The 26,740-nt window shown below is 34.7% G+C and overlaps 1 protein-coding gene across 3 annotated transcripts in view; it reads right to left on the bottom strand.

Annotated features, from left to right (window-relative positions):
* Positions 1 to 4,083: 4,083 nt before the first annotated feature.
* LOC136847456 (histone-lysine N-methyltransferase SUV39H1-like) overlaps positions 4,084 to 26,740 on the bottom strand; it is a 933,410-nt gene continuing 910,753 nt past the window's right edge. For all 3 annotated transcript variants that reach the window (XM_067119163.1, XM_067119164.1, XM_067119165.1), the window contains one exon: positions 4,084 to 8,959. In XM_067119163.1, coding sequence (XP_066975264.1) covers positions 8,796 to 8,959 — 164 coding nt within the window. In that variant the 3' untranslated portion in view covers positions 4,084 to 8,795. The remainder of the gene's footprint in view (positions 8,960 to 26,740) is intronic.

Raw genomic sequence — 26,740 nt, 5'->3', positions numbered from 1 at the left:
CTTCAGGCAGTGACAAAAAAAAGGAGCCAAAAATTAACTCTTAATCTTAAAAACTAAGCGTGCTGTGATTTTTTGAAAAAAACTTTCTTTCCGCTTCGGCGCTAACTCTCAAACCGTGCCGGCATATGGCAGACACTTTTGTAAACAGAGGCTCGGCGTTTAAGGGTTAATATTCAAGGCGGACCCTCTTCTACAGAGGGGAGAGAAAATCAGTTTATTACGAGCGCAAAGCTTAAAAACCTATCTTTCCCAAGGCTTTCATAATTCTCTCTCTCTCTCTCTCAGTTAAGAAATACATGTATTTAAATATGCATTAAAAAAATACTTTTTATTGATATTTTGCTGTTTACATTAACCCTTTAACGCTGAAGCCCTATTTACAAAAACGTCTCCCATATGCCATTATCTTTTCGGTGAGTTAGCGCCGGAAGCGGAAAAAAGTTTTTTTAAAAATCACAGCACGCTTTAGTTTTTAAGATTAAGAGTTCATTTTTGGCTCATTTTTTTGTCATTGCCTGAAGTTTAGTATGCAACCATCAGAAATGAAAAAATATCATTATCATATATAAATATTGGAATATATGACAGCTGAAAAAAACTTGTATATAATTGTATACAAATCGTACTGTAAGCAAAACGGTTAAAGCTAATGACTTAATTTTTTTAGTTGTATTGTACACTAAATTGCAATGATTTTGGTATATAACAAATTTTAAAACAAACAAAGCAACACAGAGAAAATATTATCACAAAATGATGCATGAATTCGTAACGTGCAATTTAAAAAAAATGTTTTTTTCAAAAATTCACCATAAATCGAAATATTGTGCTAGAGACTTCCTGTTTGTTGAAAAATGAAGCTAATTGATTGAATATTACTAGACTGTAAGTGTTTTAGCTTACAATTGCAGTTTTCGACCATTTCGGTCGAAAGTTAAAGTTGACCGAAAGTCGAAATTTTTCTATTTATTGTGATTTATATGAAAATATTTCAAAACTCATAAAAGCTACAACCATGAGTTATTTTTTCTTGTATTGTAAATGAAATTGCGCACATTTTCATATACAAAACTTTATGTATCGACTAATATAAACCAGTGCAAACATTACGACAAAATGACCAAAGAATTTCTGAGATGTTCGACCGAGTTACCACAAGAGATGTAAGGAAAATGTTATTTTAAAAAATTCACCATAAATCGAAATATTGTGCTAGAGACTTCCAATTTATTGCAAAATGAAGGTAAATGATTGAATATTACTAGAATGTAAGAGTTTTAGCTTACAATTGCATTTTTTGACCATTTCGGTCGAGTTAAAGTTGACTGAAGGTTGAAATTTTGGCAGTTATTGTGATTTATGTGAAAATATTTCAAAACTGATAAAAGCTACAACCATGAGCTAATTTCTGTTGTATTCTACATGAAATTGCACACATTTTCATATATAAAAGTTTATGTAACGACTAATGTAAAACGATGCAAACATTACGACAACATGAAAGAATTTCTGAGATGTTCGGCCGAAGTTACCACAAGAGACGTAAGGAAAAATTTTTTTTTCAGAAATTCACCATAAATCGAAATATTGTGCTAGAGACTTCCAGTTTGTTGCAAAATGAAGGTACATGATTGAATATTACTAGAATGTAAGAGTTTTAGCTTATAATTGCGTTTTTTACCATTTCGGTCGAAAGTTAAAGTTGACCAAGCTTGAAATTTTGGCAGTTATTGTGATTTATATGAAAATATTTCAAAACTGATAAAAGCTACAACCATGAGTTATTTTCTGTTGTATTCTACATGAAATTGCGCACATTTCCATATAAAAACTTTATGTAACGACTAATATAAAACAGTGCAAACATTACGACAACGTGATTTAAAGAATTTCTGGCGGGACGTAAGGAAAAGTTTTTTAAAAATTCACCATAAATCGAAATATTGTGCTAGAGACTTCCAATTGGTTGCAAAATGAAGGTAAATGATTGAATATTTCTAGAATGTAAGAGTTTTAGCTTACAAATGCATTTTTTTACCATTTTGGTCGAGTCAAAATTGACCGAAGGTTGAAATTTTGGCGGTTATCGTGATTTATATGAAAATATTTCAAAACTGATGAAAGCTACAACCATGAGTTATTTTCTGTTGTATTTTACATGAAATTGCGCACATTTTCATATATAAAACTTTATGTAACGGCTAATATAGAACCGTGCAAAAATTACGACAAAAATGACGAAAGAATTTCTGAAATTTTTACCCGAAGTTACATCAGGGCGTAAGAAAAAAGTTTTTTTTTTCAAAAATTCACCATAAATCAAAATATTGTGCTAGAGACTTCCAATTTGTTGCAAAATGAAGGTACATGATTGAATATTACTAGAATGTAAGAGTTTTAGCTTACAATTGCATTTTTCGACCATTTCGGTCGAGTCAAAGTTGACCAAGGTTGAAATTTTTTGTAGTCGACGCTTTGCTACGCCCCACTCGGCATTCAACAGACAATTTTAGTCGACGTTTGCTACGTCCAACAGGCGTTTAAGGGTTAATATTAATTTTTGAAAATTAGTAAATAATTTTCTTAATCATAAAAACTGTATTTAGTTAAGAAAATAAAATGAAAAGACATTAATTAGTGAATATTGCTCTACAAAAAAATATGGAAATTAGTGGATTTTCCATGATATATTTGGTGGTACGTTCCGCTGAAAAACCGCAATTAACTTGCTGTATATTATGCTAGTATGAATTATCCTGGGATTAAATCAACCTTAAAGCATATGATAAGTTAATTCTGATTTGATTAGTATAATTTTGAAAAATATTTTTTAGCAGCATTTTTTATGGTTCTGCACAAAGTCAGTCTCACTGATGCCAGACAAGTGGACTTCTACTGTACTGCTGATGAGCCCAGATCACCCTGTGTCCAGTCCATCTCTAAGCAATGCTGACCAAGTTTGATTTAGTAAGGTTGGATGATGATACCAACTAGCAGCATTTATCAGGCCTTAGCTCTTTGAGTAGGCAGAATGTTGGTTGTCCTAAACAATATCATGGAGGAAGGTGATGATGTTAATCTTCATCTCCCAGCAAGACAAAAAGAAAAAGGTACATGTAGATAAAGATCAGTGAATAGATGAAGAACAATGTAGAATATGCAAGTACTTTAGTCTAGACAGTGATGTTCTAATGAAGATCAAGAAAAGATATGACGGCATACTTGTACAAACAGGCTGATGACATAGTAAATAAGACATGTGTTCTAGCATCTTTGAGTCAGGGGTTGCTGGATGATGAGGATCCAAAGCATCAGTGAGAATAAAGAGATGCTGAAAGTGACAGAAGTGCATATTATGATTGGGAATGAACTTAGAAAGACATTAATTAAAATTAAATCTTTTCATTGATGTGATAGTTTTGCTTGCATTTTGGTTGCAGCTTTGGCCTAGACTTCTCCAAACAGCCGTTTCACTGCTCACTGCCAGCAGAAAGCTATGCATTCACCTCACTGTGGTAAACACAAAAAACAAAAATTTTTTATATATACAATATGTATGTGCAAGTTATCCCTCTTTCCATCAGTATGTTTTTTCAACTGGCTAACCTTAACATTTGCCCAGTCGAGGGATTAGGTTACCACATATATAGCCTGGACAGATGGGTTAAGCCAAAACACATACAAGAGGGACTCCACTACAGACACACAAGTAACATGGCCATTGCTGTGGAAGTGAGGATCTGTCCATCAGTATTATCTGGATGATTAATTGTCCATGAATGTGAAGCTATTATAATTATGGTTTGTCTTGATACAAACATTAAAAGGGCTGAACACAGAATGTGACATATCATTTCTCAGCTTGCACAATGCTGTTTTGCTTTACAAATAAGCCACTTTTATCTAAATCCTTTTTGGGTACAAAGAACAGACACCAAATCAGCAAGGAACATCATCATCTAATACTGAAGAATGCAAATGACTTAAATGCATCCATCTTTAGCTAATATTCAACCTATTTTTATAGCAACAAAGGTAAACACATTTATGAGAGAAATCATGAGACAATGAGCAAATCCATAGTAAAGCACATCTCTCAACTTTTATTCAAACACTTATACAATTACAACCAGTTCAAGAGAATATAAGACCATTTGCTTGAAGATCAATGTTAATTAATTTTCAATATTTCAGTAGAACACTAGAGTTGAGAAATGTCACATGTAAATCACAACTGATACTGTAATAGACCAATGTTCCCCCACAAAGGTTTTTACACTGATCTAAAAAAGGGCCAGTGAATTGAGGTGCCCCTGAAACTACCTCTTCAAACATTCATCGCTTGTGCTAAAAAGTGCAAAGGATAAGACAAAAGTTCTTTTCTACAGAAATTTGTAATGTTAACAGGTAAAACACAAAAAATCATATTTACAGCTTAACCATCAAATCTCTCTCTCAAAAAAAAAAAAAAAAAAATACTTGCATATTTGGGGAAACAATGACAACTTAGCAGCAAATTATTTACCCCTCTAGCCTATCAAAAATTCTGAAGAGGCTCATGTGTATAAAGAAAATAAGTAAGAGAAATCTATAAAAAAAAAATACAATTCAAGGTGTAAAAGTTTCAAATCATGAAGTTCAAGAAAATAATGTACAAAGACTGGATACCTACAAATTTTTCTCCAATGCATTTCAGTTTCAATTACTTATATACTGTAATTCTGGAAAAATTGGTAAGTACAGTTCACAAATAAATGAAATGTATACCTTCAGCCTTGGCTGCAAATTATGAATAAATTTCAATTTTACCCATTAGCATGAGAGCACCAGATACACTTTATTGCAATACAAATCAGGCAGCAAAAGGGTGCATGAAAAAACTGGAGACAAGTAAAATTGTATACAATAACTTGGAAGGCAGTGTGAAGTGGAGTAAGAAAATGTAAATTTCTCACTTGACAAAATTGATCTGGTTTTGTTACTCTTCTAAGTAAAGAATTTGTACATGGCTTCAGTTTTACATAAAAATTAAATAAATAAATAAATGTGTGTATATATATACATATATATATGTTAAGAAGGAATAGTGCAGTAAAAATTATATCAAGCAACAATTTAAGTAAAGCTAAGTAAATATGGATATAAAAAGATAGCTAAATAAAAATTAAGTGAGGTAAGTCATTTTACTAAGGTTAACTGATAACATAAAAATTATAAAATCAATAAGAAAAAACTTATAAGCAGAAAACATAGAAGCACTTTACGATGTATGTACACCTGGACTTTTGGACCAGGTCACAGTTTAACATATACTGTATGTGACAGAGACAAACATTATCAAGTCTGCAATGTCTAATACTGTGGCTTAATGGTATTTTGGTCATGAAGTGACAATGCTAAGTCAGCATTTTTAGCAAGTCCATTATTGGAGGCCAAAGGTCATCTGATGAAATAAGTTTTGATTGCCTTTGAAAAGCATATTATGAGCAGCCAGATGGTTAACACTCTGGCGCTGACCCACGTAGTGTATAAGTGAATAATCGAACAATAAACAGAGTCCCTCAACATATGAAAACTAGTGAAACGGACGTAAGAAAGTGAAAAACCTGTGAAAAGTACATAGATATGGCAATACACCCAAATCACGAAGTCACAGTTTGCACACACAGACAGAACCTTATAAGGGCAACACAGATGCGGATAGGACAGAGAAAGTGAATCAGGGGAAAAAGAGAGAGACTGAATGGTAAGTGTGAAGTGTCATGATAGCGTTACTACAAACATCAAACAGATCGATGTCCAAATTCTGGGATTTAGAAAATTTAGCAGCATCTCCCTCAGACTTGGTTTCCAATACCCAGATATATATTCAGGTGGAATAAATTAAGAAAACTAAAAAATCTAGATTAATCTCTTGAAAAGTGATTACTACTTTACATACAAAGATCTGTTACAGTGGAAAAATAAGAATTATGTAAAACCATTCCTATAAAATATAGATTCCAACTGAAACAAAGATGCCTCATGGTAACGTTTACCTTAGCCTAGGTTGGAAGAAGCCAATCTAGAAAATATGTTTTCAAGTGTACACAACCATCACTGTACAAAAGGTAACGTTTACCTTAGCCTAGGTTGGAAGAAGCCAATCTAGAAAATATGTTTTCAAGTGTACACAACCATCACTGTACAAACACCGCAGGTGTTTTTGTAAGCATTTTTCTTTTACAAAGATTATAGGAGGTACAGAGAGAAAGAAGTACAAGTAAAGATAATGAAACACAAGCATGTACTTATATAAATATTCTTGTACTATCAGTCATTGGGTCTTATTATATTACCCATACAGTAAATGCATGTAGCAGTCCTAAGTTGTTAGTAGCTTCTGTAACAATAAATTATATAAATAAATGTTTGCATGTAATATATATGTACATTCATAATTAATATAATTAAAATTACAGTAATACCTCGATCTTATGGCTTCGAGTTGCGCAAATTCAAGGACACGAATTTCTCATTAGCACCTAACTAATTGGCGTACATAATTTTTTCACAGACACAACATTTGCAAATTCCTCGAGAAACCCTGCATTGCTGGTATGTTTAATTTTTGAAGTAATTTATGTTTTCATGCTTTTACATATGTCTAAAATTGGTTTGAAAAATTTGCATTAGTTTTATTTTTGTTCATAAATACTGCATGATACTAGCACACTTTACGTTAAAATACAGTAAAATCAATTTTTGTTCTCTCTCTCTCTCTCTCTCAATGGGATAAGAAAGAGGTTTTTTATACAAATATAACATGGATGTTCATTTGTTTTGTACGCTGTAGTTTTATGGATAAACATGATTTATTATTAATTACTTCATATTTTCCATGCTAAAATTAATCTTTTAGTATTTCTATAGTAAATTTTAAAAGAATAAAATAGATTCCTCAGTCTTTTCTCTAATCCTTTTGAGCAAGAGGGGTGTAACCTAACTGACAATTAGTTTGACATGAAGGACAGAAAATGTTGCCCACTGTTGGTCTCTCTTTTTCCTTCATAAATCATGAATTTCCATCTTTTCATATCAAATGTAAGAAAAACTTCTCTCTCATTTTCCAGTTATTCTCCTTCATAAATCATGAATAATTTCTCTCTTAATATTTAACTCAAGAACAAACCGCCCCACCCTCCTCTCTCTCATGTTATTCTCTCTGTCTACATAATAATTCATGAATAATTTCACTCTTGATATTTAACGTAAGGACAACACCCCACCTCTCTCACTCTCAGTACTGTATGAAATATGAACTGCAGTACGGTATTAAGCTAACTTTTAAATGAAATTAAAAGTGCTTTGTCATAGGGATTAAACTCTGTATGTATTAGCATTTTTAGTGACCATACCAAACTCACAGGAAACCTCGCCTTACACAAGAGGTTCTGGAACCTAACCTTGCATAAATTCAAAGTATTACTGTAATTTGATTAAAAAGTATACAAAATTAACTACCACTATCATATCCACTACTATGTTGTAAGTTTTAAGATACAGGCTGTACATCATCTATAATTATAGTACTGGTCATGACACATATGGTAGCTATACAATATAAAAATAATAATTTACAGTACATACAATATAAACACAAACAGTATGTGTAAGATAACAGAAAAAATAAATGTTTACATTTTTATTATCATGCTTATAATATAGTACAGTAGTGGATATAAGAGGTAGTTAACTATGGATACATTTTTCAGAACATTGTAATTTTCTTAATTATAACTGTACATATATTGTGTATTATACATAAAAAAATTTACTTATATATCATTACAGGTACTATTAACAACTTGGGGGTGTTACCTGCATTTACCCTTTTGGTAATAAAAGTAGGCAGAATGATGGATGGTACAAGAACTGCACATACATGTGCACCTCTTGTGCATTTGTGCTATCTTTCATTGCCTTTACTTGTACTTTTTTTTAACTTTGTACGTCTTATAATTTAGTTAAAAACTTATAAACCAAATGCGATGCACACACCAGTGATGGCTGTGTACAAATTAAACATTTTTAAACTGTCTTGGTTCAAAGTCCAGGTGTACATGTTTTGATGATTATAAAATTTTGTTCCTGTTAATTATGTTACTATACATTTATGTTATAATCAACTATTTTTTAAATTATTTACCCTTCTTCCTTAATTTTTCATTTAGTCATCCTGTTTCTAAATACCATATACTTACTTAACTTTGACTTAAATTAGTTGCTTAACCTCTTCAATCTTCACTGATCTATTCCTTCATATATATATATATATATATATATATATATATATATATATATATATATATATATATATATATATATATATATATATATATATATATATATATATATATATATATATATACATACATATACATATACACACATACACATACTGTATATATGATTTATTACTAGTGCCAAAAACCCAATTAAGAGGCCTCTTGAAACAAATCCTTTCACTTGGTAGTTACATTTTCAAAACTAACACAAGTATCACTTCTAAAGAATCCTTATAATTTCCTTCTGTAGCACCTCTGCCAATATTAACATAGAAACCTTCTCGTCAAGTAATTCAAGGACTTCACTAAAATGCCAGTGGCTTCTTTTTTCCCTAATCTAAGCATGACTAAACACTACCAAATTCAAACGGGTTTTACCAACCCTTAGCAAAACTTATTTTCTATATCATACCGGTATACACAAAAAAATCTGTACAAAAAATGTAAATTTTTCTACAACTACACTAATCAAAAGAAATATTTTCTACAGTTTGCAGCACCACATCGGCACTCTGTTTTACCATATTTTAAACCACGATTTCCCTTTGGTGTTTTCAAAACAACATTAGGAGTAGCTCCTAATGTGGGCCCTTTTTTCTCTGGCGTAGTAGACTCTTCATCATCACTGAGTTCTGAAAAAAATTACAATACATTTAAAAGACCTTCAAAAACAATAAGTTGTAAGCTTCACAGGAGTTGACTCCTATTAATTAGCACTGAAAATAAAAACCATAATAAAAACTTGCCAACTCAGCCCTCATTACGCCTTACGTTAGCCTACTATGGCTCAAATTTGGATTAGCAATAATTTTTTATGATTATTGAAAAATTATGAAAATGAAAGATGTTTCAAAAGCTTGTTAGTGAAATTAACATTTATAATATTGAAAAACCTATCCAATACATTTTGGATTAAGAGATTTTTAGATGACTGAAAAGTATACAAAAAGCAAATGGAGAAAAGGAGTAGTTGAAGAACTTGTGTTGTAGTAGGAAAGACCTCAGAAAGGTAGAACATTTCTTTTACCTTTAAGACACACTGGATTTACCAACTTAAAGGTGTGTAAATACATGCAACTCCTCTTATTCTGAATGTACAGTCTGCAAGGAAGTTTACTGCATAGCAAGGCATATAGCCAAGAGTGCCACTGTTAAGTATAAATGCTGCAACTATAGTGACCAAATCAAAAGTAACCATTCCCTGCAGTGATTTGGCATCTCTAAAACTGATCAATCACTGGATTCCAGTACTTTCCAGACCAAAAGCAGCACCACAGTGAAGGTCAACAATAACTTCCAGCAACAACAAATGTAAAGTTTTAGCAGAAAAAAACTGGTTACAGATATTTTCTCAGACTCTACATAATTCCTGATTTGTCCACTTATTAAATTCTTAACTGAGGGTTGCCAGAAAAAGCCTACACAGGTTTTTCACCAGCAAGGCAGAAAGTAACAGGAGTTTCCCCATCAGTTCATGCTGTTTTCTATGAAAGAAAATTATGCTTACTTCATAGAAAACAGGCAACAATGAGGAACTGATACTTATGGAAAATAGTATGAAGAAAAAAAATAGCTGCAAAACAATCCCCATTCCCCTCACCTGCAGGTAACTCAAGTGAATATCCAGCTTCCAATCATTCTTCTCGTTGCCAACTACATTGAAGGGAGGTATTTTTTTTAAGCATAATATAATTTTATTATGAAAATGTGTAATTTCAATCAAACTTACCAAACATTCATCCAGCTGAATACTACACTGATGTAGATGGAGGGCTAGTGAACCCTTATAATTATATCCTAACAGACCAACAACTCAACCAACTAGAACAATATATCTTCAAAGCTAGTACTGGTCTATTTAGAGTCCTTCATCAGAGCTAATGGTACTATTGGGATTATGCACGCTAAAGTAACCATTATAGTGAGAATCTCACTCTTACAGAATGAGATTCAATACCCTGTGCCATGGGTTTTAGTCGTGCGGCAGACAGCTAATAAAAAAAAAACTCTGAAAAGTATAGTGGAGGCAGCCAAGTTTTTCATGGGCTCCAACCCACTTATCTTCCACAAACTCTCGTGCAAAATTAAACAGAGTGGCTTACAGGATTACCTGCCTATTTCAACACCTTAATGTTCTTAAAGGTGAGAATTTCGGTCCTAACATAAAAGCCTGAAGTTACAGTACAATATAACCTAATCCAGGACCACCCCGCAAGGGTACTTATTGACACTCCATGCAGCAGCATGGGTGCAGGTTCACCTTCTACTGCGAGTGACTGCTCATTCCCCTGGCCAACCACCAATCCACCCAAATGATCAGCGCATTCACTTCCAAACTTCATATTATTATTAATATTATTAATATTCTACAAAATAAACGCAGCTGAAGCAGCAATAATATTCAATACAACCTGTTTAAAAGAGGGTCTGCTGCCAAATTATATTATTATTGTATTATTAAAATAGTTTAACCAGACCACTGAGCTGACTTTCAGCTCTCATGGGCTAGCCCAAAGGATTAGAATAAAATACCAGGTCCTGGCCTCAGGCCAAGCACTGGGACCCGATAGGTCATTCAGTATGATGATGAACAAATTAAAATGAAATAAAAAACTGCACATAAGCACATGCTCTCACACTGGAACACATACAGACAATAAACACATTTACTCATGCTACCTTACATACACACTAAAAGGTATATTATTAAAATTAAGTTAGGTACTATTACCTATTTTACATTTTTTTTTTTATTTGACAAATGCTACAAAGGTTTTCGTGCCTTTACTGTATTATTTATTTATTTTTATATTTTATTAATTAAAAATCACAGTTTCTCATGAACATCAAAATTGGAACTACTGAAAATGTAAAACATTGACAAAATCCTTCGTTGATTTATTTCCAAAAGTTGACAGTAGCTGTTGGTCATACTTTTGATACTCGACAACACGTCTGATCTTCATTATTACCTTGTACTCCGAGCACTTGGGAGCTGGGCCATGTGGGCTGCTCATTAAGTGTCCATGTGTCAGACGAGTATGGCCTATTCTGAGATGTGTTAGAATTACTTGTACATGTCTCTCTCTCTCTCTGATATGATGAACTCCATTTTTCAACATTAGATTTTATTTGATTTAATTTGTTATTTTCAGGTTCTTCATTCCATATATATTGCCATTTATTTATGATATCCGCCTTCATGCGTGTTACATAATCAGTAACAGGGATATTCACAAATGATCTTGTTATGTGGGTTGCTTTTTTGCTGCTTTATCTGCCTCTTCATTTCCTTTGATTCCTATATGGGCAGGGATCCAACATATTTCTACATTTTTTCCATTATTATATAATTTATGGAGTAATAACTTCATTTATTGTACAATGTTATTTTTTGATTCATAACTCTGAATAGCTTCTATAGCGCTTCTTGAGTCACTAAAAATTACAAAAGTATTGAATGATGTTTCTTTAATTATTTTTATAGCTGATGCAATTACACAATTCTGCTGTGAGTATTGAAGCATTATTAGATAGAGAGAACTGAAGTTTTGTCTTTGGACACTGCAGCATAGCCCTCTCCGTGCTCTGATTTAGATCCATCCGTATATATTGCATAATGTAGATTTTTCCGGCTTATATGGTCTATCGTATGTTGTCTATGGTGTTCTGGTCTACTGTATATGAGTAACTTTTTGATAAATATTTCAAGTGTAACAAATTCTCAATTTATTCATTCTCCGGGGAGAAAGTGATTTTTTACTATTAAAGGCACTTGTTATTTATATTCAGCGACTCAAACAATCTTCTACCTGTAATATTCCAAGGCCTCCATTGTGAACAAGGTCTAACCTTTTCAGCGCTGTGCCCAATGCTAAGCCATATACTTCACTTCCATTATCAATGATAGAGAGAACTGTTACTTTATACAGTACAGTAAGGGCATGTCTATCAGCTCCCCAAGTAGTGTTCGACAGTTTCTTAATTAGATTTAATGCTCTTTTACATTTTGATTTTACGTGTCATGCAGGCTTTCCAGTTCAAGTGAGTATCAAATCCTAATCCCAAAAATTTTGCTGTTTGTCCAATTAGTATACTATGGTTACTGATTTTTAAATCTATTTCTTCAACTCTTTTCCACTTTTTATTTTTATAAAACATGATTGAGTTTTATCTATGGAAAATTTAAAGCCTACAGATGAGGCCCATTCATCTATTTTTACTATGCTTTTATTGATTCATTCTGCATGTTTTACTCGAGATGCTGAACAATATATGGCAAAATCATTTATATATAGGTTACTTTTAATGGCAATAAGTAGATTATTACTGATATCATTAATTGCTAAAGTAAACAGCATACCACTAAGGATGCTTCCCTGTGGAACACCATTTTCAAGTGGAAATGTTCTAGACAACATCATCAATTCTCACCTGAAAACTGCGATTGTCAAAAAGTTTTGGATAAACGTCCACGGATATTGTTGTTTTGCAAAGTTTTTAATATAGCACCCTTCCATGTAGTATCATATGCTTTTCTTGAATGTTAGTCGAGCATTTACCATTGGTCAGTAATTATTTACATTACTGGGATCCTTTCCAGGTTTGGGGATAGGAATTATTATAGCTTTGTGCCATTCGTCTGGAAATAAATTTCTAAGCCATAAATGATTATAAAACTCTAATAAGCATGACTTTGCCAAAGGTGCTATGTGGCAGATCATCTCAAACAAATATTGTCACCTCCCGGAGCAGATTCATTGCTGTTCGAGAGAGCATATTCCAACTCTTCCATATTACATTTTCTATTATAATATATATCTTCTATTGTTTAGAAATTTATTGTTATTAATTCTACATTATTTTTCTCTATGTGAAAGTGTTCATCTAAGTTTATATCACTACTTACATTTGCTAAGTTTTCTCCTGATAGGACCACTCGAAGGAACGCAACTTCTACCATACAATATTTCTGTCTGCTTCTCTCTAACCATTGTCGTCTCGATTTATGTACAATCACCACTACTTGCATTGCCATGCAAGCATTCCAATCATGTACTCATAATGTTCCATCGAATCTTCTGTATCAAACTGTATGCATGTTTCTGTTTGTGAAGACGCCAAACGTCTCGCCTTCTCCACCTTCGGCTTGAGGAACACGGATGTGACCTCCTAGAGGTTGATGGACAGCATCCGGGGTCACCAGTGTAAGGAAAGGATTTGAGTGACGTACTGACTGGGTGTTGTCTGGTTTATTGATGGTTCCTTACTGCATGAATGTACAGAATCTTGAAGTTGTTATTGGCTGGTGTGAGCCTAAAGTAGTTTCTACACACAGCCAAGGAAAAACAGATTATATTTCGGGTATCTGTGCTTCTAGACAGACAAACAGATGGCGATTGTGAGAGACATAAACGTACAATGATAAACCATATATCAATGGAAAGGGCAGGAAATTCCACATATGGACATTTGCATGAGATTCGAGACAGATTAATGAATACAATGCACTAGCATAATATATGTGAAATGGCGAGACGTTGGGGGTCTTCACAAACAGAAACATACATACAGTTTGATACAGAAGATTCGGTGGAACATTATGAGTACATGATTGGAATGCTTGCATGGCAATGCAAGTAGTGGTGATTGTACATGAATCGAGACAACAATGATTAGAGAGAAACAGACAGAAATATTGTATGGTAGAAGCTGCGTTCCTTCAAGTGGTTCCTTCCAGCTGACGCACGGGAGGGAGAGAGAGAAAGCGGGATGCCTTGTCTTGTTTTTGTCCGTTGGATGATCCACACACATGTGCCCATAAGACCGCCAATGCAGTCCCTTAAAATACATTACTTATTTCTTTCGGACCAAGTATTCTTTTCCCATCTTTTAATATGGCATGTCTAGGTGGTTTAACATGGGTACCATTTATTTTCCTGAATTTTTCCCATATTTTTTGTATGGGAATATTACTAGGGATCTGATACGTATTTCCTCCATGAAATGATCCTTGACTGAATTACTTCTTTTTTGAATTTTGCCAAAATTTTGTTATATAGAGGTTTTAATGTATCAATTTCTAGTAATAATAGTCATTTTTTGTAAAGTTCCTTCTTATATTGGTAATGTTGTATTTATTTTACTGAACTTTCTATTCAAATTATCTAATCGTCTCCCTATTGAGTATTTTATATTTATTAATTCTGTTAGCTTATCAGACCACCATGGAACTTTGTGTTTTGTTGGATGGGGTTTTGAGTTTATTGCTTTATCAGCAGCATATTTAATGAAATCAACAAGAAATTTATTAGTTCCGTTATGGTCTTTTAAATATTCAAATGGGATATTTCTAGTGTGCATTTCATATCGCTTCCAATCTGCTTTATAAATGTTATAATGAGGGACATATTTTGCAGGATTATTCTGTAATGAAGAAATTAACATTGGGAAATGATCACTGGGGTGCAAGTCATCAACAGTATTCCAATCTAATCTGTCAACTATACTGGTTGTACATAAGAGTTAAGTCTACTGAGGAAAATGTTCCATGTGTTTTTGAAAAATGTGCTAATTTTGTCATCATTTATACAGCACATGTTGTCTGAATCCATGAACTCTTCTATTTTACTCCCTGTTCTATTTGAGTTTGTACAATTACAGTCCCATATTGGGTTGTGAGCATTAAAATCACCTATTATTAATGTAGGTTCCTCAGTATTGTTAAGTAAATCTTTAAGTTTATCAACGTTGTAATTTTTATTAGGTTGGTTGTATAAATTATAAATTACATAATTATCATTTTTTATTTGTATTTTAATACTTGATATTTGCAAGTCAGTAAAGTTTACAGGTACCTTGTCATAACATACTTTGTTATGTACACATATAGCAGTACCTAAATTTCCTTCTTCCTCTCTAGATGTAGATACTAAGGTATATTTACCTACTGTTGATATTGTTTTGTTGACATGTTGTAAACATATCATTGGTTCAGATTCCCTTAATAATCGTATTTCTCCCAAATGTACTCTGGTCTGTAGACCATTTACATTCCATTGTATAATATAATTAGTGAAAATATTACATTACTGTGTTCAAGTGTTATTTTCTTTTTTGTGGATCAATTTGCATTTTTTCTAAAATTTTATTTACAACATTTATTTGTTTGTCTTTTTAAGATATTAGGTGTCTAATACACATACAGCCCTTTTCATGAGTGTCTAAACTAGTAATTTATTTATTTCTGTATCTTATAAAATTTTGTATAGTATTTGTTAAACTGCCTTTTGTTATGCTTTTGTTTTTGTTGCACAGTTCAATGTTCAATGAAACATTCATTACATCCACTGTGTTTTCATGTGCTATTTTTTGTTTGCTCTTGCTGCACCAATTATTGGTGATGGAGTAATGTCTTCTCCCATCACATAATCATTCTTGTCAGTGGTTTGTTCCTCTACCATTTCTTTGATGTTCTGGGTATCTGTTTCCATTGGTTTTATTATTTTAGGAGAAAAAAGGTATTTTATCATTTTTTGGTTTATGTTCTTTTTTCAGGTCTCCTGCCTTTAGTTTAATGGATGTATCTCTAATAAATTATAGTCAGTTTTTTGTTGGTCTTGGGTGGAGTTCTCTCTAAAGGCCTCTTTTTTTCTTTAGCCTCTAATTCATCATAACTTCTAATATTTCTGTGGTACTTGTATTATCTTCTTGTGCTTCCATTTCTCTTAATATTTCAAATGAATTTGAACAAATATTTGTATACATTTCTTGGTTTTTTTGCTGTATAAGTTCCTTCTTACAAAGTAGTTATTTTTCCTTGGGATTTATGTATCAGGGTTTTGTTACTCTTACGTATTTCCATTTTTGTTTCATTGTCTGATCTTATTATAGTAGAAAACGTTCATTTCCTAGCGGGATCATGCATCCCTCTAACTTTTTATTCTAATTCTTTTATAGGCATTCCCATTCTATCTTGAAGTAATTTTAATTCTATATAATACATACACTCCTTAGATCTCATATGGTGACTCTGTCCAAAGTTCACACATTTCAGTTCACCGCACCTCCATTGTGTGGTATGTTTGTCAGATCCACAACACACAGATATAGATGTTTTACGGCAATTTTTCCTTGTCTGTCCACACATACTACAGTTTTGGCACCATAGTGGTTTTGGAACATATGGTCTCAATTCTCTGCTTTGGCCCATGGTTTTAATTTTTAAGGGTAATTCATGGCCTTCAAATTTGATCTTTGTTATTACTCCATCTACTGGCTATGTTGTAATATTTTGCAATCTTGTACATTGTTGTACCTTTTTTTTAAGGGAATCCAGCAATATATTCTTTTCTATTGGTTCTTCATCATTATCAGAGAATACTATGGTACCCAGTACACTGTTCATATTGTTATGTTTTTTTATATGTACAGTCGGCCAAATTAAAATTGGCAGAGTTTCATAATTTTTCGATCACCTGCCTAACGCACGATTCATGCCTGATTAATATATTTTTCTGTTCGAAAATGGAATAAATCTTATGTAATGGCGTTAAAAACAGTCACTGTAATCTTTAGAACATCATGTTATGTTATTACGTAAAACTATTTTCCATATAACAAAATTCACGTGGATGAAACGAAGTGATAAACAACGTCGAATCACAACCACTGCCATAATACAGTGTTGCCACATTTCCACAGCACTGACTTCATGGGAGCCTAAATTTTAAAGTCATTTAACCCATAGCTTTCCTTCATAGGCTGAAGATCATTTCCTGTAACTTCCCTTAAGTTGATCACAATAATTTTTTACATTTACTAAAACAATTTTAAATAGACTTAAGCTACCATAATTAGATGGAACCCTAAAGCTGCTGTCACTCTGCTGTCGTCTGCATTCGACGTGTCAATCAAGACATTTCTGGCTCGATCAACTTCTGCTGCTTCATGAGTCGGCGCAAACGACCATTCTTTGATGGCTTTTTATTCATCATTTTTATATAAAAAGATATATAAATATGCAAATGGCCGAGAATATAGGACAATGAATCATAAAATATACGAAACTAATATGTGACCACAATAAACCCCTAAAAAGAGTGTGAACATTTTTTCTCCATACTTGGTGTGGCATACTGTAAAATGAAGACCCCACTTTTGCTTCAAAGCTTCCACACCGGAGGCCACATTTCCACGTTTCGGCAATAATAGGAGACAGCTATCACTAGCAGTATCACATAAACATAGTCCTTATATTATCATTTCAATATAAAGTTGATGGTAGTTGAACGATTCCATTTGTTAAATTTTACAGAAAACATTCGAAACTCACAAAATGGTATCAAAGATATATACAGGCAGTCCCCGGTTTACGACGTTCCGTGTTTACGACGCTTTTCAAATATAATCATCAGAAATTATTTCCCGGTTTACGACGCATGTTCCGGGGTTACGACGCGTCGTACGCCGATCCGACAGAAGAAATATGGCTCCAAAACTGCAGAATAATCATAATTTGGAGTTTTTTTTATGAAAAACTCAATAAAAATGCAGTTTACATCGTTTTCAATGCACCCAAAGCATTAAAAGTAAGGTTTTCTTATGATTTTTGACGATTTTCGACGATTTTTCGGTTTACGACGCGGCGTAAAAACAGAACCCCCGTCATAAATTGGGGACTGCCTGTATATATATATATATATATATATATATATATATAGTATATATATATATATATATTATAAAACCTTAATAGTGTGAACCATGCGACCTCACTATTGTTATCGATGTCGTGATTTATCGGTCAAACTCAGCTGTTTTGTCACGCCCTTCACGTTCAAAGAAACATCCCCTGCTTAGCGAGAGACAATCATTTCACTGCTTTTGGTGCAAGTTCCTGTTAGAGAGATATCAAGAAGGCTTAATATACCGAAGAGAGCCATACATAGATGGATCAAATTGTTTAGAGAACGGCAAAGTTTAGAAAGTAGGCCTAGAAGTGGAACTCCTCGAATCACCACAAGAAAGCAAGACAATATGATTGTTGCAGCTGTCAAAGAACAACCCCTGTTTACACCAGTTGCTGTAAAACAGCAGCTTGGACTGCCAATATGTGTGCATTGCAAATATGTGTGCATTGCAAATATGTGTGCAGACTGTGTGGAATAGATTGCATGGGGCAGGAATGCATCACAGGATTCCGGCAAGGTAACCATTGCTAACGCAACAGCATAAAGATGAAAGGGCAAATGCCCTGCAATATCTTCCAGAAGATGCTTCGTTCTGGGATTCAGTTATTTTCTGTGATAAAAAAATCTTCATGTCTGATGCACGTGGAGAGAACTTCATTGTTGTCGCCCAAATAAAACTAGGTAAGCCTAGTGAAATTTAAGTTGACTTATTCATCAAATATGAAGCACGCCTCTTGCCTTTAACATCAACTCGTTTATTCCTATCATAATCTGATATGTGTATATACTTGAGTGCATTACGTTATATATATAAAAAAAAAACTAATGCAATTCGTCTACAAAGTGAAAATAACATCGTCTACAAAGTGAAAATAATACATAATCGCAAAATTAAAAAAGAAACTTTTGTTATTTTGTCTTTATTACTGTATATATATCCTAGACGTAAAGCTGAGAAATGATCAATAACTATACAGGCAGTCCCCGGTTATAGGCGGGGTTCCGTTTCTGAGGGTGTGATGATAACTGAAAATCGCCGCTAACCGAAAATCGGCGATTTCGGCGCTTTTTGGGGGTTATCGGCGCCAAAAAGCGCCGATTTTTGGTTATCGGGGCCTCTGTTAGGTATGTATCAGTGCCGATAAGAGGAAATTGGCGATTTTTGGCACTGAAAATTGCCAATTTTCGTCACTAGACAAGCCCCATGAAACTGGATCGCCGTTAACCGAGCCCACCGTTAACCAGGGACTGCCTGTACGTATTTGACTGTTCACACAGGAATTATCTGTGTTTAATGGGGATTACGCTGCACAGTTATCTTCGTATAGTTTTCTTGATATATAATTTCAATTCATAACTATAGACTATTAGAAAACATTATAATTTTCATTTATAGTGTGTAATTCATAAGGTAGGTCTACAGTATGTTATGACAGATATAAAAAGACCTACTGTGCTCTCTTTTTTTTATAACTAACTACTCTCTATTGAATTGTCTATCAGTTGAAATAATATTTTCTATTGACAGATGTGCTGAAAATAACACTGAGCCTTGAAGGCGTAGTGGCAGAATATCAGCTCGGTTAGGAGGATGGGTGGCTGCCAGCGGACCAGGAGAGTTAATTGCCATTGATAAGCGTCTGAACAGCAATCAGTATATCTAAATTTTACAGGACATTTTAATACCCTCATTTCGAAAACTATTGTTGCCGTATCCCAAGCCAGTATATATCGCTATAGACAATTCTACGGTCCACCATGCAAAAGTTGTAGAGCGATGGTTCCAGCAGAATCCAGAAGTGGTTCGAATTGACTGGCCTGCCAAGCTTGCAGATCTGAACCCAATAGAAAACTTATGGTCCTACATGACCCAACAATGGGATGTTAATCGTGCTTACACCAAAGAGAACCTTATAAAGCATGCAATAGATATTTGGGAAAACTTGGGCCAAAGAGGGAAGCAGCAAACATTTGCAAAGTCCCCATTGCACCAATGCCAAATAGGATAAGATGTGTGCCAGGTGCACGAGGATCCTATACAAAGTTTTAATGAGTTTTGCTGCCTTTTCATATAATGTGACTCGTTAGTTTAACAGTGTTATTTTGTATTTGACTTCATTTCAGCTCATTTACTTCTCCAACATTTTCTTATTCATGTGAATCTATACATACTTATAGGCCTATGCTATGACTGAATTCCTGCTTAATTCATCTCTCTCTCTCATATGCATAATATTATATATATATATATATATATATATATATATATATATATATATATATATATATATATATATATATATATATATATATATATATATATATATTATAGATATATGTATGTATCTTTTCATTACTGCTTAACGTAATTTACTCAGACCTAGCTATCTCATGTCAAAAAGCAATCATAAGAAATCAAACGAATACAACTTAGTCTTTTTTTAATCTAATTCCTTGCATGTCATCCTGTTTCATCCGCACACGTTGGAAAGCTGTGGGAGTCAAAGCTGACGAATACATTAAGACAAAAGGCTTCCTTCCATCAAAACATTCATGGGTTAATCTTGATGTAGCTGCTATTCATTTCTTCTAAATAGAAATTAATTAGAATCAGTTTCACACGTATGCCTAGACCTACTGCCATGAGCATATTATACGTAGCTGAAAGGACAGGAAATATGAAAGGTAACTTTCATGTTTAAGTAGGATAATCAGGTGTCAAAATCAGTAGTCGAATTTAGGCCTACTAAATGTGTCATGCCAATTATTTTATTGATCAAAGGACAAAATTAGTTGAATTACACTTTGTTACTAAAGAATACTGGCAGGCTTAATGTATTATTTATTGGCTGTAGGTGACGAATGACAACACTCCAGTGCTGTACGATACGTTGGGTCAACGTCGAGACTCGAGCAGAAGCAAAGCCAAATTCCAAATGCTTCTTAGGCTGTCACGATTGAAAAGCAAATAATCTGGCACCTGCATATGGCAATATTTCCATAACGAACGATGAATAAAGAAACTACGCCAATTTTTCTTTGGCCGACTGTACCTTTATATTATCAATATTTTTTAGAGAAGTAATTTCTGACTGATTTTTTGTTGTGGTTCCTATCAACCACATCTGATCTTTTATTTGTCTGAATGACATTTCAGTAGTTGAATGTCAATTCAACAGGAAGTTTTCTAATTTTAATGCAGATATTTTCTTCTCTATTTCTAAGGTCAGGAATCTTGACCAACTTCCACTCCCAAAGAGGGAGTCGAAGTGAGTCAAGATTGGGTCAAGATATTTGCTTTATTTTGGTTTGCTTTGTACTGGAGCATAGGGTTCCAGTGTACAGGTAGTCCCTGATTATCAGCAGCCTTGGTTACTGGCAATCCGGTTTTACAGTGCTTGTCTAGTGGCGCTGATAACTGGATTTTTGGAGCCGTGGTTATCGGCGCTGATCCCCAGTTATCAGCGGCACCGATAGTCAGGGATCGGCGGTATTATTGCTGATTTTCAGTTATCGTCACGCTTTTGGAAACGGAACACGGCTGATAACGGGGACTGCCTGTAATTACAATAGGATTTTTATTTTATTTTTCCAGAGAAAGGTTGTCAACTGTGCCAGGTCACTACCATAAAATGGCCCAGGGGTACTTGAATCTTTAAAACTACTAGACACAAAGATCTAAGTAAAAAAAAAATTAAATAAACCTGAAAACCTTAAAAAGATATCATCAGAATTTCATGGAGTTTATTCTTACACCAATAGCACAAGAGAGAACCGACTCCCAAATGTCCGCTCCCTACCCTACCCGACAGGGGATGGCACAACATGATTAGAGTGGCCCAAGTGTAAGCCAAACCCTCTTGCTAGGACTGAGAATATTACTAGAATACAATCATCCCCACCCTAATCATGTTATCGGCAAACTGGATAGAATGCAGAGTCCTATCCCCAGAACCAGACCCCCCTGGAATCCGTGGTCCAGCCTAAAGAACAGTTCTGCCTTTGAGCTATCAATCTGATAAATCTCAGATCCTAACATTATCGGGCAGTTGATGGTCCTACCAAAGTTCCCACTACAGTGAACCCCCCATATTTGCAGTTTCACTATTTGCGGATTTCTCTGTGGAACGTATATAGCCATTGTTTGCGGAAAATTCGCCCATTCATGGTATTTTTAAACTGAGAAATATTCACTAATTACTGTATTTTCATATTTTCATGAGTAAATGCACTTTTTGTAATAAAACTATTAAAATACTCAGGTATAAGCATTTTTAGAGTTTTTTTTTTTGTTTAAACTATCAAAATAGGCAGTTCTAAGCATTTTTAGAGGGGTTTTAAGTATTCGTGGATTTTAGCTATTCACGGGGGGTGTGGTATGCATTCCCCACAAATACTGTATATAGCTTCGGATATAAACCCTATCCTAGCTATGATATCTTTTCCTATTTAACAGGTCTAATAAATTTTAGCAAAAGAGGAAAATTCCACAAAAATTAATCCAAACAAATATATAATCATACATGAGACTCTTGGACTCAAACCCGGGAACAAATTCCTGGGGTTCAAGAGCCCCCTCGCCACGTCAAGGTGGTCCCACATCGAGGGGGTCCAAACTTTGAGTAGCCATGGATACATTAGATATAATTTCATGGAATATTTTTGAACTCAGGCAGAACATTCCTCTCCTAAACATCTTCTGCAAAAATTTCAGAGGCATCATTGCACTGCAGGAAACACTCCTATAGCCATATGACCTTGTCATCCGAGATTCAGTGCATGAAGACTTCAGAGCATACTCGACCTTATCAATGCAAGTTACAGATCATATCATAATCCATAGGTGTGATAGGGTGCTGGGTCATCATGGGACAGCAGGGGACTCTGAGATCCTAATAATAATTGTTTATATGCCCTGGGAAAATAACAATAATTTTGATCAATACTGCATGATCCTAGGTGTTACACAGCATTATTCACAATTCTACTGCTGATCATATTTGTATAACTGGAGACCTTAATTCCCACAAAATGAAATTTTTTTTTTAATCAATCTGCATTTTTCATAACCAATAAACCTGAGGTCTTTACGTATGGGGAAAATCTCTCAAGCGCAGCTGGATCCGGTTAAAAATAGAACAAAGTTTGGTGGCATGAGAGAGAGAGAGAGAGAGAGAGAGAGAGAGAGAGAGAGAGAGAGAGAGAGAGAGAGACCTCTTCTCACCTTCGCATACACCGGGACTCGCCTGTTATCTCTCAAACCACCTTCAAGCAAGATATGCATTGCCCTTTCTAGCATAGAAGCTGGTTTTTTTACGCAATTCCTGTTCTTTTTTCGTCTTGGTGTTCTGTTTTTTTCATTCTGTTTTTGTTTGTTTCTGTGATTGATTATCAGTTTGTCTTTGCATTCAAGATGCAAACCCATGAATCATCTAAGAAGGTTTTGCCTCAGAGGAAATGCCCTGGGGTAGATAACAATCCAGGCTTTCATTATCTAGCCTCTCTTGATACTCATCCTCATTCTACTTGTAGCAGATGCAGATCTAATGATTGCAATGTAAGTAACCCCTGTTCAGTGTCGTGATTGGTCTCTAGAGCAATGGAAGCGTTTTGGCAAGAAGAAATACAAGAGGAAATCGGCTATTCTGTCATGGGAAGGCTTTGTGCCTCCATGGCGCTGGATGCCACCATTCCTTCTTGTTCTTTCTGTCCTTCACAGATTTATCTCTTGTTGCATCTTCTTTTCGGGAAGATTTTACTCCTCGTTCTCTAGCTAGTTTGAGGAAGGGTCCGGGAGATCTTGTGATTGATTTAGCTGCCTCTGTTTTTTGTGTGTGTGTGTCTTCCCCCTTGGGGAGGGAGGCAGCTCCCCCTGTACTGTTGTTTCAGGGATGGATGCAGAGAAGCTGAGCAAGTGCTGGTCTTCACTAGGCCTACCAGGGGAGCCCCACCTTGGGGGGCCTACTGTCCCATCTCGTCTTCCCGTTTCCCATTGTCTGCCACCATGCCAGTCTCTACAGCTACGGTGTCTGTGACTTCTACTTGCATGTCTACAGCTGCGACTTTCCCGGCCTACACCGTTCCTTCATCAGCCATGCCCCTAACATCGGTTTCTGCTCCTGGGCATTCTATAACTTCTCCCGACACCCTTGTTCAAGACCCTGTTGAAAAAAGGCGAAGGTACACTTCTTTAAAAGTTTGGCCGCCCCATTATGAAGAAATCTCACTTGCATATGTCAAAATCACGCTCTCCAAATTAGTGATGTAATGCTCCTCCCTCCCTTTTCCCATACCTATGTACAAAATAGAACACAATTACAACCTTCTGGCTGGAACACTACATCACAACTCCACGCCATCATGAACCAATTGTGACCTGCAAAATTTGCTATGATCTTGCAACAGGCTATGATCACATTCCCTTACAGGTGTCATTCAATACCCCATCCCTCCTGACCATAAACCCCCTAACTGATCACTGATCTGCTGTTAACTGGGGCTTTAAAAACCACCAGAAAACCAGATCCTTTAGGGTGACCTCAGAAAATAGGTTAGGGTCAATAGTTCAACCAGCAATTGCTGTACTTTGCATTAACCCAAAACGCAGAAATGACCACCTCAGGAGAGATCTGAAAGAATTCTATTCAAGTATGTTATCCGCTCTGCTTCCCTCTGGCAGGGATACATTTAGATTTTGTCAAGGTAACTCTTGTAACAGACTTGGCGGGAATTACTTTGTTAAAGATCTGTATACATATTCACGAGAAATGTTTTTACTGTGGAGGCAAAATGGTGGGTTGAGGGAAGGACATATTGCATTGCTAATGAGACAGGCAAGAGTGCAGTTCAAACTTGCTCTTAAGCACTGCAGAATAAATGAAAAGCAACTAAGAGCAGATGCAATTCTAGAAAATTAGAATCTGGCAATTACCCTCATCTTTGGAATGACATTCAACCCAAAATCCCAAAACTAAGACACCATCACATTGAGCAGGAGAAGCCTTCGGTAACTAGGGTATCGCAAGAATGTGGGGCGATCACTTCAGCGCTATCCTGAACTGCATAAACGATCAGACTCCCAAAGGGATGTAGATAACCACCTTACTGATAACATTCAATTTCATTTTGCTTATCGTATTACACCAGGTAATGTCAGCAATACTATAAACAACTTACCTGCTAGTAAACTGCCTGGCTGCAATGGTCTTCCTGCAGAAGCTTTGAAATTCTGCCACCTGATAACTTACATTCTGCTAGTTGCCCTATTCAATGCATGCATAATTCACCAGTTTCTCCCATACTCCCTACTCTTAGTTCACTTAATACCATTAATCAAAAATGAGCTAAAGGACACAGCTGACCCTGGCAATTCTCGCCCAATTGCAATCACTACAAGTGTGTCAAAGATACTTGAATCGGTTCTCAATCTTCAAAACTAGTAACAAAATAATACTAAATAATAAGAGGGATAAAAGAATGACAGGTTTTCACACAATTGCTATGACTCTGGGGTATATGTAGATGGTACTGCTGTACCTGGTCCTGGGTCCTTGTTACTTAACAGATTTTGTTCCTTACTAGGAAGCTAGACCTCTAACTGTCCATTAAGTCATGGTACTAGCCAATTTATTATACTGCCCAATGTGCTGAATATTTCAACTGTTGCTTTTCTCCTAAATCTGAGTGGTAAATTGTAGACAAAAGTTCAGCTTAATAGAAAATACATCAAAATTATTCCACCTAGAGCACTCTGTGATCTAAAAAATTACCATGGAATTTATATTGTATTACATATTGAAATCACTAATACTAATTGCTCTTTTTTTTACAGTTTCATTCCATTATTTACATTAACTCACATTAAAGTCACTACCCAACTTATGAATGAGCTATGTTCCAGACTGCCGTTCGTATCTTGAATTGTTGGTTTTAAATATGTAGACTGGTGCATAATTTTTGTTGATGTTTACATTCCTGAGATAACCCTTACAGGATGGCTTAAATATACAGTATATTAAGCACACCCCTAGAGTGGGGTAAATTTAAGGTTGGCCAATTAAAAAAAAAAAAAAAATATCAATGGCAATATATTTATGCACATGGCATAAAAACAAAATTCTAAAAAATTTTCTGTACCTTCCACAGGAAGCTGAGTGAATATTTCCAACCCTGTGCGGGGCCTCTTTTCCAAAAGACAGTTGTAAAAATATGGTAATTTTAACAAGTTATAAATGTTTTTTCTAATAATTTTAAAACTTTATTCTGTAAAAATACTAATTACAACTCGCACAATATCATAACAGATTAGAACTAAAGTCAGTAATAAATTATGAGTATATTTATGATAAAATATTTACAAGATGTCCTGGGATGGGGAGCTGCAATACATTACCCCATGAAATCCCAAGTCAGACTGATCTCTCTGTATCCAGTACTCATTACTTACTCAATACTCTAGAGTTGCCAGAAGTCATTTATGGCCCACTGAAGTGATTTGAACATTTTCCCCACAAAATTAGTTCAAACTGTAAGGTGCAAAATGCTGACTGTCAGGGGACAATAAGCAGAAATAACCCTAAAGCTATATAAATAGTTACCAACTGACAATGCCCACTCACAAAGGGTTAAAGAGCAGTCATAGATTATACTGTTTTCACTGTATTTTTACATCATGCAGTATTATAAACAATTACTGTGGATGTTAGAATGGTAAAAAGAAGA

Source organism: Macrobrachium rosenbergii, chromosome 16 (assembly GCF_040412425.1).
Source record: "Macrobrachium rosenbergii isolate ZJJX-2024 chromosome 16, ASM4041242v1, whole genome shotgun sequence".
Taxonomy (NCBI): Eukaryota; Metazoa; Arthropoda; class Malacostraca; order Decapoda; family Palaemonidae; genus Macrobrachium; species Macrobrachium rosenbergii.
Note: the sequence above shows the minus strand (reverse complement) of the source record. Positions and strands in the feature narration are given on the sequence as shown.